Source organism: Notothenia coriiceps, unplaced genomic scaffold (assembly GCF_000735185.1).
Source record: "Notothenia coriiceps isolate Sejong01 unplaced genomic scaffold, NC01 NC01_scaffold00013757, whole genome shotgun sequence".
NCBI classification, from domain to species: Eukaryota; Metazoa; Chordata; class Actinopteri; order Perciformes; family Nototheniidae; genus Notothenia; species Notothenia coriiceps.
This window is the reverse complement of record NW_011346458.1, coordinates 27961-43162: the sequence shown is the minus strand read 5'-3', so window position 1 is coordinate 43162 and position 15202 is coordinate 27961. Positions and strand designations below refer to the sequence as shown.

Sequence of the window (15202 nt, the reverse complement as noted above, 5' to 3'; positions counted from 1 at the left end):
CCCCACCCCCCACCCTTCCTTACTGCTCAGGCATGGACTTCTGCCTCCAGTGAGCAGAGCTCCCCGAGGCGTCGCTGGAGCAGGACAGGTTGCTCGGAGAGCTGCGGTTGTGAGGGGAGCGACCCAGAGCCATGGCGGAGGCCAGGCTGTAACTCTCACAGCCCGGAGACATCCTGGAGGAGAACAAACACGTGCACATACAAGAAGTGTGAGAATCTACAGGCATGTGGAAATGGAGGATAAACACAGCAATGCGTTGAAGGAGCAAAATGTTCCAATTTGTTCCTTCAGAGGAAATTCCATTGATTGCTACTTCCCACGCATTCTGGAGGACATGAATACTTAACACCCGGCGGCTGAAAAATCAGCTTCCAACCCGACGGCTGCCTTTTGTGTGCTTTGTTGATACACTAGCTTGCAGGATTTGCTTTGAATGTTTAATTTCAAGAGGTTCAAAATGTGTTATTTTAATGACGAAATAAAAGCAGTAACACTTTAGTTTGTATAACTTGCCTACAAATGGTTTATTTATAACATCTCACAACCATACCTACTTATACTCAACCTATCGTCATATTTAAGATAGAGATGATCTGTTAAACCTCTTCAGGCAAAGCAACACAGTTGAATCGATAAGCTTTTAGAATGTTAAAAATACTAACAATAAATGATTACTAAAAATAAACTCACACAAATACTTAACCAAGGATTAGCTGATGAGACTTCTGGCATAAAAATCCACATTTTCCAGCTGAACTGTACATTGTAAATCAGGGGTGTCCAAACCTTTTTCACTGAGGGGCCACATACAGAATAATATACAAAGGGTTGGGCCACTCCCTAGAGGTGAGGTTCGTGTCATTAGTTAAGTTAAACTCTCCGTAGGGTTCCATTGATTTTGCTTGCAGCTCATTCCTTAAAACAGAAGCCTCAGATTGTTGCTAATAAGTGGAAATGGGAAGGGTGTATTTCAAGCTTGTTCTGCAAATAAGTGATTCTGCTTTTTCAATATCATCTAATATTTTACAGAAAATGTCAACTTTAATGTATTTGAAAATGTATTAACACATAAAATATATTTAAGCAATAGCTCACGACAGGCCGTGGCATATGGTCATTATATCACAGCTAAGGGGCGTGGTTCGGCCCGACGCGAAGCATGCAGTTTGCTTTTCAGCCCAACTGTATACAGTTAAATCGACCGGACTTCTTTCTGCAGATGTGAGCGTCCTTAACAACAGTCAATAAGTCCTTGCTGCACATTATCCCTTACATGTTTCCAACTTAAGCTTTGTTAAATGTAACAGTTGTAACGGTTGTAGCTTTTCTCAGACGCGGAGGGATACTGACTTGTTGTGAAAAGTAACTACAATTCTACCTGTGATATACGCTCATTATATCACGGCTAAGAACCAATCAGATTGCTTGATTTGACTTGTCCGTTTTATAATTTTAGATATATTTAAGATGTTATATATAAGACAAGCACCAGTTTCATGAGTGGGCCATATTCCATTTTACTTTTAGAATTTACCTGAGGGCCAATTGGAAATTGACCCCGGGCCATAGTTTGGACAACCCTGTTGTAAATCCTCTTCCCCTTCTCATATAAATATTTGTATTAAATTAATCAGAATCTAGACGTGGAAGGGGCTCTGACCTCTTGGTGTCGAGGGGCCGGCCGTCACTGCTGACGCTGCGCGGGATGACGGCCCCTCGCTCCAGCCTCTCTGCAGACAGGGTCTTCCCCCCGGAGCTGCCCAGGCTGATGGCCCGGTTAGGGGTGTGCGGCTGCGGCGAGGCGGTCAGGGACTGCTGGGGGCTGCTGGACGTCCGCTGCCACTTGTTGTTGTTGTTGCGGAACGGGAACTTGTATTCGAAGGAGCCGCTTTCGCCGCTGCTGCTCTTATAATCTGACGCAGGCATCCGATAGAGCTCCGAACAGCCCCTGTGGAAAGAGGTGAACAATCATGTTAACTGCACTCCAGATAACTGAATTAAGAAATACATGGTAATTAAAAGTACTTAAATATATATTTATATTTTTAGGAACTAGCTCTTATTTGGATTGTATTTATTCTCATTTAATTATTGTAAGATTGTTTTATTCAGTGCTGTGTTTATTAACTTCTGTTGATGTTGAGTGTTTTAAAAATCACACAGTTATGTTTTGCCCTGCTTATAAACCGGATGAGGAGTGACTATAGTTTTGTTTGTTTGTTCACTTTGTGTTAACTTTCCAGTATAAAAAGTGCCAGGTAAATAAAGTTGACTGATTGATTAAAGCAGCTTCCGTCCCGTCCTACCTGCGTGGGGTGGCGTCATCATGTGGCGGGATGATCACGACCCGCACTGCCACTGAGGTCCGCAGGACGTCAATCATCTGCTCGTGGGTCAGCGTTGCTACGGCAACTTTGCAGATTTCCACCAATCGGCTTCCCTGACGCAGTCCTGCCTGCCAGGCGTATCCATACGGCTCCACCTGTTGAAACAAAGTTTGATTGCATTACAGCTGTCGGGGTGAGACGCTCAAACAGTGATATTTAAGATAGTGAAAGGGAAAATGTAGTTTAAGGTAATGTAATAAAGTGCAATGATAATGTTTCTGTCTCCACATAATTGCTTGTTATATATCATGGTGTAACACTCTGCAATACTGATTATTGTTATACTGATTTTGAACGCAACAAGGTGGCAACAAGGCAACTTTGACTCTCTGCACTTTGCAACAAATGACTCATTACCAATACAACTCTTTAAAGATAAAACAATCCAATAAAATAGCAATTTAAAAAGGGCAGAACATCCCAGCAACAGGTGGAGTAAATCTAATTAAGCATATCCACTCTCTTCAGGGTAGAAATGTGTTTCACTCAAATTAACTGGATTGTTTTATAGTTCATTTTCAGAGGAACATCTGAGTTATGTGCGGACAGATACCTCAGCCACGATGCCCTCGTAGTTCACGTGGAAGCCGAGCTGCCCCAGGCCATTTCGACGGAGCGTCATCTCTGATGTCTCACAGCCTTTAGTCAGGAACTTGACACATGAAAGATGCACAAGGTAGAGATAAAAGATTAATTAACACGCATTAGATAAGAGAGATGATGAAAAATACCAAAACAGGTCAAGAGGCAGGTGAAGGAAAATAGGGTAGATAGTATTAAAGCTACCAAACACTATTTTAATGTGCATATGTGCTTCGACCTACAAGTTGAAAAAGAGATTTTTTTGAATAATTTAAGAGATCCCTTCGAGATTTATAGCCATAAATAAAGAGTAATTAGTGCTCCAGCTTATGCAGTACACCTCTCACCAGTACACACACACACACACACACACACACACACACACACACACACACACACACACACACACACACACACACACTTGAAAGCCGGTTTCTTTCTTGCTGAAACACTTTAGGCTGTGTTCACGCAGAGATGCGTTGCTCAGGAGAGACCCTTTTGGACTTCATGTTGTTTCATGACGGGATGCGATATTCAGGCGGGGATTGCTGTGAAGTGGCCGTCCTTCTGGGACTAAGAGCCCAAATCGCTTGTCAATCATCATCTGGCAAAGAATCTGTCAAAGCCAATCATAATTCCGGACAAATTTTAATTATGGTAACTCACTTATCCCTCTCTTCCTCTAATGAGTCTCCTGGCGACATCAGGGCACCTTCCTTGCATTTATTTTTTCTTTACAGAGCCTTAGCAAAAGCTTTATTGAAGTCAAACTCACTAGGGTGCGTGAATAAATCATGCTGAAGACTGGCAGCTGATAGGAATTGTTATGATGCTCTCTGATGTTTCTGAATGTGTGCGTGGGAGAGAAGGAGGGCAAGAAAAAAGGGAACGATGAAGAACAAACAGAGGACAGGAAGAGAGGAAAGAGAGAGACGAGTGGCCCAAGGCCTTCTCTTTCTCTCTCTGGCACCAAGGTAGTCCTAACGATTGAAGATTAACGCCAGATGCAGAAAATGCAACATGAAAGTTATACATTTCTGAGTCCTGAGCCAACTAACACTATGTGTGTTTTTAAATGATGTGTGTATACTTGTGATCGAATCAAAGAGGGTGGACTCCATCCAGGTTACGTAAACATTGTACAAGAAAAACATCACACACACAATTTGAAGGTAGGAAGAGGCTGGGGGAATGAATGTATTCTAAAGCACTGATGATTGCATAAGAATACACCTTTTCTTTCTAACCAGTTTCCATGGAAACAGATAAGGAAGAGCTAGCACTACTTCAGTGTGTGTGTAGGTGTGTGATGAGCCGTTAGGAGTATGATGTCCAGAGGTGTTTCTGAAACTTTTTCAATAAGCTGAGGCCAGTAATGAGACAGCAGCTCAAAAATGTTGTCATGCTGGCAAACTATCAGTAAACAGTGGGAGTCATTGTGTGTGTGTGGGGGGGGGGCAGGTAGATGATCAATGGCAGCCAACAGCACTCTTACACATTCAATAGGTTTTCCTTAGTATTTGGTTTTCACACATGAATTAAAGTGTTTTTAAATAACCTTTTTTTGTCATATTTGACAAAACTTTTACCAAATCCTCTAGACAATGGGTAATGGCGCATTTCCACTACAGCGCGGAGCTCGCTTTAAGCGTGCCGAGCCGTGTGGGGCCCGTTTTTGGTTGCGTTTCCACTTCCGGCTAGCCGCTAGCTGGTACTATTTCAACAAACAGGGCTGAGTATGCTAAACTAGAGAGAGAATCGCTGGCAAGGGGGCTACAACTACAACAAAAGGAACATATTTGACCGTGATTTAATTATAACACGTTTCAAAATGATGCCGAAGTAACAACATACTGATACCGGTTAGTAAAAACCATGAATTAATGCTTTGACAAGTCTGCAGACAGACGGCAGGCGAAAAACCTTTTAAAATGCGCGTTGTCTAAAGGGAGATCGGCTAAGCTAACGCAGTATATGCTCCGACCGTCCACACTCACAACGTCATACACACATAAATAAACCAGCGACTGTATTCGCCATGACACAGGCAGTCTGTGGTTTGTACTTGTTTAGAAAAAAAAGAAAAAAGGTGAAAAAGTAGCCCCGGGCCGGAACTAAGCCTAGTGGAAACGCAACCAAAAACGGGACCGGCACGACACCGCACGATTAAACCGCGCTCGCGCCATGGTGGAAATGCGCCAAAACTAGGCAGTGTGAAAACATTAAACGAGTCAAGATTATGTTTTATGTTTATGACTCAAGCATTGTCTATTTTTCACCTGAAATGTTTTCAGAAGCATATTTAATGTGCTGTTAAATTAGCAAGTTTACTCTAGCCGGTGAACAGTGCTTGGTTTCTAATTGTACAGCCAAGAAGTAAACTCAAATACGTTTCGGAAAACTTTTGAGGAGAAAAATGCACGATGCAGTAGTCTATCAGTAAAAGTGTACTGTCTAATGCACTCACGTCAGGATATAGTGACAGCTTCAGCAAACCCCACAAAAAGTTATTTTTTAAAAAGTCACTAACTGGAGTCTGCATGTTTGTCAGAGCCTTTCTTTTGTGCCGCTCAGAGTCTCAAAAAAACTACATGGAGTCTGGTTCATTTGAAAGTGGAGCAACCCATAAGGTAACAGAGGCCAAACATGTCAGCGCTGAAACTATATCATGTTAAATCTCATGTCAAGTAAACTTGGCACGAACTGAGAAAGTTTTGATTGACGTCATGAATCATTGACTTGACAATTGTTCAAACAACTACTAATTTATCATGCAGAAAACGCAATATCTTGGCATGCTAAGCCGGCATGCTAAGCTAACGTCTCACCTCGAGACGTTTGACCACCTCCTTGAAATCCTCCGTGTTGTTACTGATACTCCTCAGAGACACACTTTCCCCGCGCTCGTAGAATATCCTCAAAGACGCAGGGCTGCTCGCCGTCCAGCCGATCACGTCCTTAGCGGCGCAGTTAAACACCACGGCCTTGGCCCCCTGGTCCAACAGGATGAGGAAGTCATTGGAGACGGCCAGCAGGGCCTCCAGCTCCCCCCCCGTCCCGTGGTCCTCCACCTGGACGAGCCAGGTGACGGCCCCCAGGCTGCGCAGCTCTGCTCCTCCATACGGCCGGCTCTTCTCCTTTTTCTTGTGCGCCAGCGAGATGAAGGGGAACTTTCCGGAGGGGTCGATGGGAGTGCTGGTGGTGTGGCGCTCGGCCAGGTCGCGCAGGTACTCCTGTCGCGTTCGGGTGGCCATGGTGCGGAACTTCTGTGACTTGTGGGCGGCGTTTTCTGCATTGATGACCTTGGCCAGCAGGAAGTCCCGGAACACGGAGGATTTGGGAAAGGTCACGTCTTCTGGGATGGGAGGACCGAATGAGGGCACATCTTTGGAACGAGTGACGGCCACACTAAAAGAACAGAGGATCAAACCAGGCAGAGAAAAAAGAAGATGAGAGAAGAGAAACATTTTTTGTTAACAAATCTGTTGTTGCAGTAGTGACCACTAATGTGGATAACTTAGGGAGGGTATTTTGTTCTGACATCATGGATTATGGGGCTTCAGTGTTTTATTACGTCGTAAATCTTTTCAGAATGTCACATCTCATCCAACCAAGTGTTGTGTATATGCTTAAGTTTGAAATAAAAAAAGATGAAATATCAAACAGAATTTATGTTTGATATAAAGTCTCATGCTTTGTGCTCGCTCAAGTATGGGAACCTAAAGGCAAAATCCTTGACTAGTATTTATAGTAAATAGATTTTAAATGTGAAAAAGGCATGTTTCGTTACTGCTTTAAATTGGCTGTCTACTCTCCTGCTCTCTTTATCTATTTAAATGTTGTTCAAAATAAGTTGATACATTTGTAGTGTTTAGGCCTTGTACATTTCCTTTTTCCTAATACTGCAGTATTTACTTCAATTTCATTTCCTCTACCTCCCTGTTTTCCTGCTCTCCACCTCCCTTCTCCAAACCCCTTTTTCCTTTGATTAAGTCTCTGGAATGGCTATCTGAGATTCTGTCTGGTATGTCAGGAACTCAGCGGAGCAGCCATGGAGAGGAAGGAGAGTCGAGGAGGAGGATGAGGAGGGAGAACTATTCTCAAAGGAAAATGCCGCTGAGAAAGAAGTGTGAGAGACTCTGAAAGGATAGGGAAAGTATTGCTTACTGGAAAGAAAACAACATTTGTGTTGTTATGTGAGACAAACACAGGTACAAAATGATCTGTTGAATGTCTCAGTCTGAAGCAGTTAACCAAAATAAGCACAATATCACATTTCCTCGTCTCAACCTCCCCATGACCAAATTAGCTCAATCAGAGCTCCTCTCTCAGGTGATAATTAGCAGCTGAGAAAGCAGAGCCTTCATCCCACACGCTGACATGCATCAGCACACCAGGATTAATTGTTTTGTCTAATTATAAGCAACTAAAGTCAAAATGTCAACCACATATTTCTAAACATACCCCCGAGACCCCCTGTTCTCTCTGGAGACGTGTGGTGTTCAATTATACTAACTGTCAAATTTGTTGACACGTCATTTCCCAACTTTCCTTGTTGGTGACAGACTGAGGTATGAGTGGAAACAACTGTTGACATTGCTTATGAGAGTGCACGCACACACTTTTATGGTACAGTTTTGATAAAGAAAATGGGAATAACCACAGTTATGATGCGAGTAAGTCAAAATGTGGCTTGCTTTTCTCACAAGGCATATGAACTGCTCTCAAGGACATAAACAAGGAGCAGGGAAGGAGGTTGTGTGTAGGTGGAGGGTCATACAAACATACTAACATTACATTTCCCTGCAGCTATTTGGATTTGTTTTCATTTAACCGCTAACGTATGTTCAATATGAACCATATTTCCCCTATTTCTACGTTAATGCATTACACGATCAGTTCATGGTTCACCTGATACATTTCAAAGTTGTTTACTTTTTACGACACAGAGGAAAGGTGTGATCCCTAGAAGTTACAGACATTTTAAAATGAGAATAACGTGCAACACATACTACATGCAGTGGGGGCAAACCATTGATTATGTTGTAATGTTCATGTTTAATGCCTTGAACAGACAACATCAGTCCTCCTTATGTTGACATCATTTTTTAGCTCCGTAAAGACTCAACATAATTGACTTCTAATTAAATCAGCAAGGTTAATACAAACTGTATGCTGTTCCCAGGTTGTTTTAAAGGAGTACCTCACCTTAAAAGCAAAGAACATGCAAGTACTTGAATGTTCTACGTCCAGGTTGAAGTGGATTTCTTTCTAGTTAAATGGGCTGTGATAAATATTTAGATTTGTGTATGTGAAGTTGCTCCTAGTGATGGGCCCTGTACCATCATCAGCGGTCTTTGAGCTCCAAGAAAGAGCTTGTTTCAGCTTGTTGTTTTGGTTTTTTGGTCCACAGCGTTCACTCTTACTACTCTCAACAGGGTCATTACCAGCAGCAAAAGGTCAAAAAAAAGAAACTGCATGCAACGTCGCCAGCAGAGCCCCAAATGAAAGATAGACAGTCAACCACTCACTCGTGAACACGGAGCAGCATTAGGGGTCTAAAGAGCAAAATCATTTTCTCAAGAATTGATGGACCCAAACTGAGTTACACAGAGACCGAATATTAGAAAAGTACATTATTTGGGAGGCCAGAAAGTCGACTGATGATAATGGATAATAGATTTGTAAATAAGCATGTCTGCTAGCAACATTATTTTATAAGTGATATTTGAGATCTTTGCTAGGCCCAAGTATCCAAAAGTGTTAATGCAGGTTCAAATGGCACATTATATGAGAATACAGTGCACCGCAGTTTCACACTACTGATCATTTGTAAATCAGATCTAAGCAGATGTCATGGCAGCAAGAAAATATCTGTGATAATGAGCTGCAAACGGCACTTTCAGGTTCACTATGTTGCCCGGGTTGAATTTCAATTGCACTGGAAGCCGGCAAATTGTAAGTACATTTCTAAGAAGGCTATATCATAAGTACAGTATGTGAAATAAATAAATAAATACCTAGAATTGAATTTTCCTTTTGCGGCGCTAGCATAGAAAAGCGTAATTTGAAAACTGACAGCTCATATGAAGCACAAAGTAAACGACTTAGTCTGAAGGCAATATTCGTCAATGCTTTTTTTGCAGATGACAAATGAATCATGCGGGGTATTTCAGAGAGCACCAGCTGAAGTGCTTATAAGCAGGGCTGAACAAATGGTACAAATAAAATGTGACCTTTTATTCTTATTCTTCTCCATCACTACAAACATCACTCAATGCATTCAACTGGAGCTCTAAAAGCACTCAACCAATCGCCTGTGACTCACGCAGGACACAGAGCGGTGACGGAGAGAGAGAGAAAGGTGGAGGTGTGAAAGCCAGAGAATAAGACAGAAAAGCACGAAAAAAAACTGAATGATATAAAAAAGAGAGATTGAATGAGAAAAGAGGGCGAGGGTGAGAATAATATGAGCAATAAGAAAAGAAGAATGTGGTGCAATTGAGGTTTCTGTGCGGTGCGGCTGCTGTGTGATCCGCGTGGCAGGAGGTTTGGCAGCAGGAAAGAAAAAGTACATTCCTGTGGTTTCTGTGATTTGTGGTCTTATAAATATCTACTGTGTGGGCAGCGCCGCTCTTCCAGCATCCACGACCTGCTGCCCACTGAGCCAAGTAAGAAAAAGAACATGTCAATACGTATTGGAGTGGGTGGCTAAGAGGTGTACGTACTGTGGATGTGTGAGGAAGGTACACAAAATATGCTTTTGTCTATTTGGGACAATAAGTCCTAGGGAAACAGTATGCAGGCTCGCATAGTGGGTTTTCTGCTGTGCCCAATCCATGTGTAGTGTGTTCTAGATTAGTGAGACCTTTTCGAGTGACAACCCCCCCATCATAATGAGGTCAGTGTTCGCACCCCATGCAAACGCATTGATCGCTGAAAAGAAATTGTGAATGCACTGTGTGCTGTTAATGCCTTCTGGTGTGTCCACATGTTGGCATATGATTACTGTAGTGTACGCAATGCAAGTGTACGTTTGTAGTTGTGTAAATGTATCACTCAATAAAATCTATTTTTAATATATTATATAAGGCTATCTTTTATCCGTGGTAAAGGCGATTGTAATGTAATATCCATGCCCCAGTTGAATTAGGTTATTCGTTTTTTTGCTGGAGTACCCTCAAGGATGTTCTATCAAACCCCTTAGCGTACACTAAAGATGTCACATGAAATTCACAAAGTAAAATATAATAATAATCTGATCTAAATCCTCCTGCGTAAGGTAGTGAGTAATTATTCACACCATATGAAATGTGTGCACTGGGAGTCACGTTCAGTGTCACCATTACCTCGTGGTATATGCTGCTTGTGTGTTTAGTCTAGCAAAGGTCTCATAGCTGTGAAGGTGTGTTTGCATTCAGCAACGAAGACACCTGCAAACTGGTTGAAATGGTGCTGGTGATTCCAGTCTCCAGCAAAAGATGCTCTTTTGTTCAAATGCATTGTTCATTATGTCATGGCTAGCTAGAATCGCTGCAGGGGTTTTCTTGGTCACCGCAGAAACAAACATTTTCCTGTAAATGTTTTTAAACAAATAGATTTATGAAAATGTAATGATATAAAAATGTCTTATTATCATTTAAAAAATACTTTTTGCAATTCTTTGTATTTTATTATATATGTTGCATTTTTTGAGGAGCTCAGGTCAGAAGAATGTCATTGCCATTTCTACACTGTAGCTCCAGTGTTTCCCCTACCATTGTCTTGGAGGGGCGCTGCGCCCCGCCAACTGAGCCCCGCCAACGGAGCCCCGCGCCCCCCCCTGAAATTCAAGGTGTTTAAACAAAAACAAAACAAAATGTGGAACCAAATTGCAACTACCGGTAGTCTATATCTACTGTCACTTTTCACATTGAACATGTGCTCTTTTATTAAATAAACTTAACACTTTCATTTTAAGTTGTGAGTTTAGTGTTTTTGACCCTAAGAAATCATTAACAATAATCCACAGCTCGAGAGGATTTAAAAAAATATATATCCCAATGCCACAAAAATGCATCAGTGACGTGGTTGAAATCTCTTCTCCAGAAAACTGAAACAAGCGGTATCAGTGACTGTGTGTTTGATGTGGCTCTTTGCAGTAACATAGAACAAATGTGTAGTAGAAATCCGAAAAATAGGTCCAAACATTTTCCGCCACTTTCCAATTCACCAAACATTGCGTACCGGCGAGGAAAGTGCGTACGGCACTTCCTACGCCGGTTACCCTTTATAAATCACAACCGACTCGAAATGCGGTGCAGCTTTTGCGGGCTTCACGTAACGCCCGTGTTTGCCTATAAATAGTCAAAGAAACGCCCTTTCATTCATTCATTCATTTTCAGTGACTGCATGGAGAAGATCGCAGGAAATGACGACAGAACAGCTAAAAAAAACATCTCACATCGTGTCAGATTTTGGTTATTTTGGGGAGGTCGAGATAAATCATATTGTTTGGTGGATGCTAGAGATATCCCGATCACGTGATCGGGGATCGGAGCCAATCACGTGATTTTCAAAAGATCGGGAGAAAAAAAATCGGGAATCGGGATTTTTTTTGTTTTTATTAAAATACTTTTTTTGTATTCAATGTTACAAAACAAAAATGACCATNTCAGGCAGCACCCCCCCCAAAGCAGTAAACCTAGGGGAAACACTGAACTCTGTACATATGACCATAAAACCTTTGAATCTTGAATTGGAAAAAAAGGAGTTTAGGTGCTGCATTAGGGCAGAAGATCAACAATGAAGAATAAATAACTTATATGAATTTTTGTTCACCTGATGTTTCACCTCTACATTTGCAAGAAATTAGTATTCACCTCAGAAAACAATACAACGTGTACCGTATTTGCTCTATATTCACATTGCTGGGCTCTTTATTTAGCACGTGTGTGTTGTTACTCAGTAACGAAGTAGCCCCATGGGGGACAATTAAGACCTCACACAATGTGCCCAGACAGCAATTAAAACAGTCATTAGTGAGAGAGGGAGGGAGAGTCGTAGACAGCAAGATAAGAGAGAATGACAGAAAAGGAGATAACAAGACAGTTAGGAGTACACAGAATGAAATGAAATGTCCTTACAGCTGAACAGGCAGAAAGTCCATTATTTCTTAAAAAATGATTCAAGGCTGGCACATTGCATTTCATATTGCACATCTCTGACAACGTGGTAATACATCAGGGAGATACAGGGAGGACTCTCAACTTTCTCAGCCTAATCACTGATGGAGTAATGGAACGGCAATCATTCGAAGCAACAGCATTATTCGTTCAGCAGTGATAGAAAGGGACTCATGAAGAAAAGTAATCTGCATAACAAAGACCAAAGAAGACTAGAGTTTTTCAAAGTGCATATTTTAACCTGGCTTCAATAACACTAAGATAACAAGAGAGCTGTCATATTACTGAAGGGTTGCCGTGAGCAACAAAAAAAAGAAAGAAACTGAAATTATATATAATCACCTGTATAACGTAACACCCCTAGAGGAAGCATTAGAAAAAAAATACCTGTTATAAATAAATAAATAATACAAAACAATTAGAAAGACTTTATCAAACTATGTTTTAAATGTTTGGAAAATGTTTACAAGTCAACTTTTTGTTCAACTCTGCTGCTTATTATAAAGTCCATTAAACTATTCACTAAATAGCCTACTGTACCTTATTCCATTTTACCACTTCATAGAAAATCAGCATGAACCACTTAATTCAGCTTTAATTGATTTTAAACGATCTGAATAATTGGTTGGATAATGGGTATTTCCTAATTTCTTTTCTCAGTCATGTACACGTATTCTCTCTCGTCATTCGGGTGGGTTAAGCGTTGGCTTTTTTATAAATAATGTTATAAAAGACAGCAGATATCCCCAATACTGAAGGTGAGAAACCAAGGGATGAAAACTCACTTTGTAACAGCTGGATATAGCATCGATGTTTGGGACCAAACAACCACAAAATTCTAAATACAACACTCATAAATACGGTATATACAAATACAGTATATGAGTATATCTCACCTGTAGGAGCTGTTTTCGGAACATGGGTTGTGAGCTCGCACAACCACAAAGACGTGCTGGAAGTGTGAGCGAATATTTTTGGGGGTGAAGGGGAGCGCGCCAGGTTCCTGGAACACGATTGTAACAATATCGTTCCCAATATGCCGCTTTCGTAGTAACTGGAAAAGCACAAAGAAGGCAGGAGAAACCAGATTAGATACTAAGTTATACTAAATAAGATACCTGGAAAATACAGAAAAAACAATGAAAAACGTTTGAACCACAGTCCATTTGATATGTGCAGTGCACTGTGAACATAGACATTGCTGGCATTATCTACACTATTCCTACTGAAGCCATGTGCAAAATTATTATAGGATAAGTGAAACCACACTACATGCTAATGTAGTCTGGTTTTCTCCTGCCTTCTTTTAATTATTTCAATTAAATAGTTAAAGTTAAAAATGCTTTTTCGTGAACCTACCTGTTGCTTATTGTTGGGTGTGTAGGGCAGCATGGTGGACACATGGAACATGATCTCATAGTCCTTGTAGGTGGTGTACATGGAGTGGGTGCCCGTCGAGTCAGCTGAGGGGAAACAACTACATGTCAATTCTCAATTACACAGTTATTATAACCTGGATTGACCCAAGGTGGGATGGTTTCTGGAGCCAAACCCCAGGAATGTAATTGGCAAATGTCCAAAACCCCATGTGAATATAAAAGAAATACCACTTCACTGTGATCATATTCCACTCTCCTAAATTGTATTGCTTTTTTTGTTTTAGTGGAACTTCCAAAAACCAATCGTTCTTCCACTCTAATACCGATAAAACAGAATTGCTTTAGTGCAAAACATTTTAATAGCTTAACAATGTCAAAAGTATTCAAAATTATTTACTATAAAATCTTCACTAAGTATAATTGTATAGTGTAGTATGGTATCATTCAAATGTCTTGTTTCCTTACTATAAAGGTGTGTATTAAAGCATCATCTGTATGTTGTCCAGCCTTCCTGTGAATGCTGATAGGATGTGTTCCCTGAGCTCTGAACAGCCTCTGGCCCTAAAGAGAACCCCTGCATGTTAATAACCACCACCAGTCCATTGATGGGCTCTATTCAGAGAACAGAACAGTCACAAAAGCCGCGTTCACACCGCAGTACTTTTCCCACTTTAGTTCCGATATAGTTCCGAAATGTTGCGTTCACAACAAAAAGAGCCGGAACTAAAATTAGTTCATGAGAACTAAAGAGTTCTCATGAACTAAGTTCTCATGAACCTTTGTGGGAAAAGTACTGCGGTGTGAACGCGCCTAAGGTGTTTAAAACCTTGCTAAATTACTCCTAATAGGAGGGTGTGGCATAGCTGTATTTAATTACCTAGAGGGTACAGAGGGTGTTATTACATCCCCTGAAAAAGTGAAAGGGAGTGTTTGTCACAAAGATTACTTGTATTTTTGTAGGAATAATACAGAGTTAAATATGACAACATGAAAATATAAACCTGAAAATTAGCATTAAAGGACCCCTTTAAAGTCAAATTTGTTTTCAGTAAATGCATAAATAGCAGAAGAATCAGGGAAAGAAAGAAAAAGGGATTAAAGTAGTCTCAAACTCAGGGGCAGAAAAGAAAAGCAGAAGTTTCAAACGTTTTTTTTTTTATTCATAAACACTGCAAAGGAAAATAAATGGGAAGATTTGTGTAGCACTTCAATCCACTTGAACATTTTAAGAACTTCAAATGTCTGCCAAAACCAATGCCAATGTAGTGAAACTATCATAATATATTTAATTTCAGTTTAGTGCTTTATTTTACTCCCCACATTACACAGCCTCCTTCTTCTGTGAAAAGTGGTTTTAGATTATTTTAGAGGGCATGTTCAAGTAGTACTGTAGTCTGTGAAGTGAATATTTTCTGTGTGCACACTTAGCTGGTTTACCCACAGCGGTTACTTCACCACAATAAAAGAGGTTTGTTTCAGCTCTGAGCAAACGGGTAAAACCTCTCCATCTTCCCTCAAATCAGACCTCATCGGAGAGCTATTTAAAGTTCACTTATTACGCAAAATCCACTTCTTCACGTCTCTTCTACATAAACATGTGTCCCCCTCTGCGTAAAGAGATTCTGAAAGTTTCAGGAAAAAAGATTGTTTCTCTTTTTGTCCTGATCCATTTATATAAAAACCTGTCTGA

At 40.9% G+C, this 15202-nt stretch overlaps 1 protein-coding gene across 1 annotated transcript in view; it reads right to left on the bottom strand.

The window, feature by feature from the left end:
• Nucleotides 1-19: 19 nt before the first annotated feature.
• LOC104948120 (signal-induced proliferation-associated 1-like protein 1) overlaps nucleotides 20-15202 on the bottom strand; it is a 16226-nt gene continuing 1043 nt past the window's right edge. The window contains exons 2-8 of the mRNA XM_010774282.1: nucleotides 13493-13596; nucleotides 13030-13187; nucleotides 5798-6377; nucleotides 2941-3039; nucleotides 2307-2482; nucleotides 1661-1948; nucleotides 20-173 (exon numbers count right to left, since the gene is read on the bottom strand). Coding sequence (XP_010772584.1) covers nucleotides 20-173; nucleotides 1661-1948; nucleotides 2307-2482; nucleotides 2941-3039; nucleotides 5798-6377; nucleotides 13030-13187; nucleotides 13493-13596 — 1559 coding nt within the window. The remainder of the gene's footprint in view (nucleotides 174-1660; nucleotides 1949-2306; nucleotides 2483-2940; nucleotides 3040-5797; nucleotides 6378-13029; nucleotides 13188-13492; nucleotides 13597-15202) is intronic.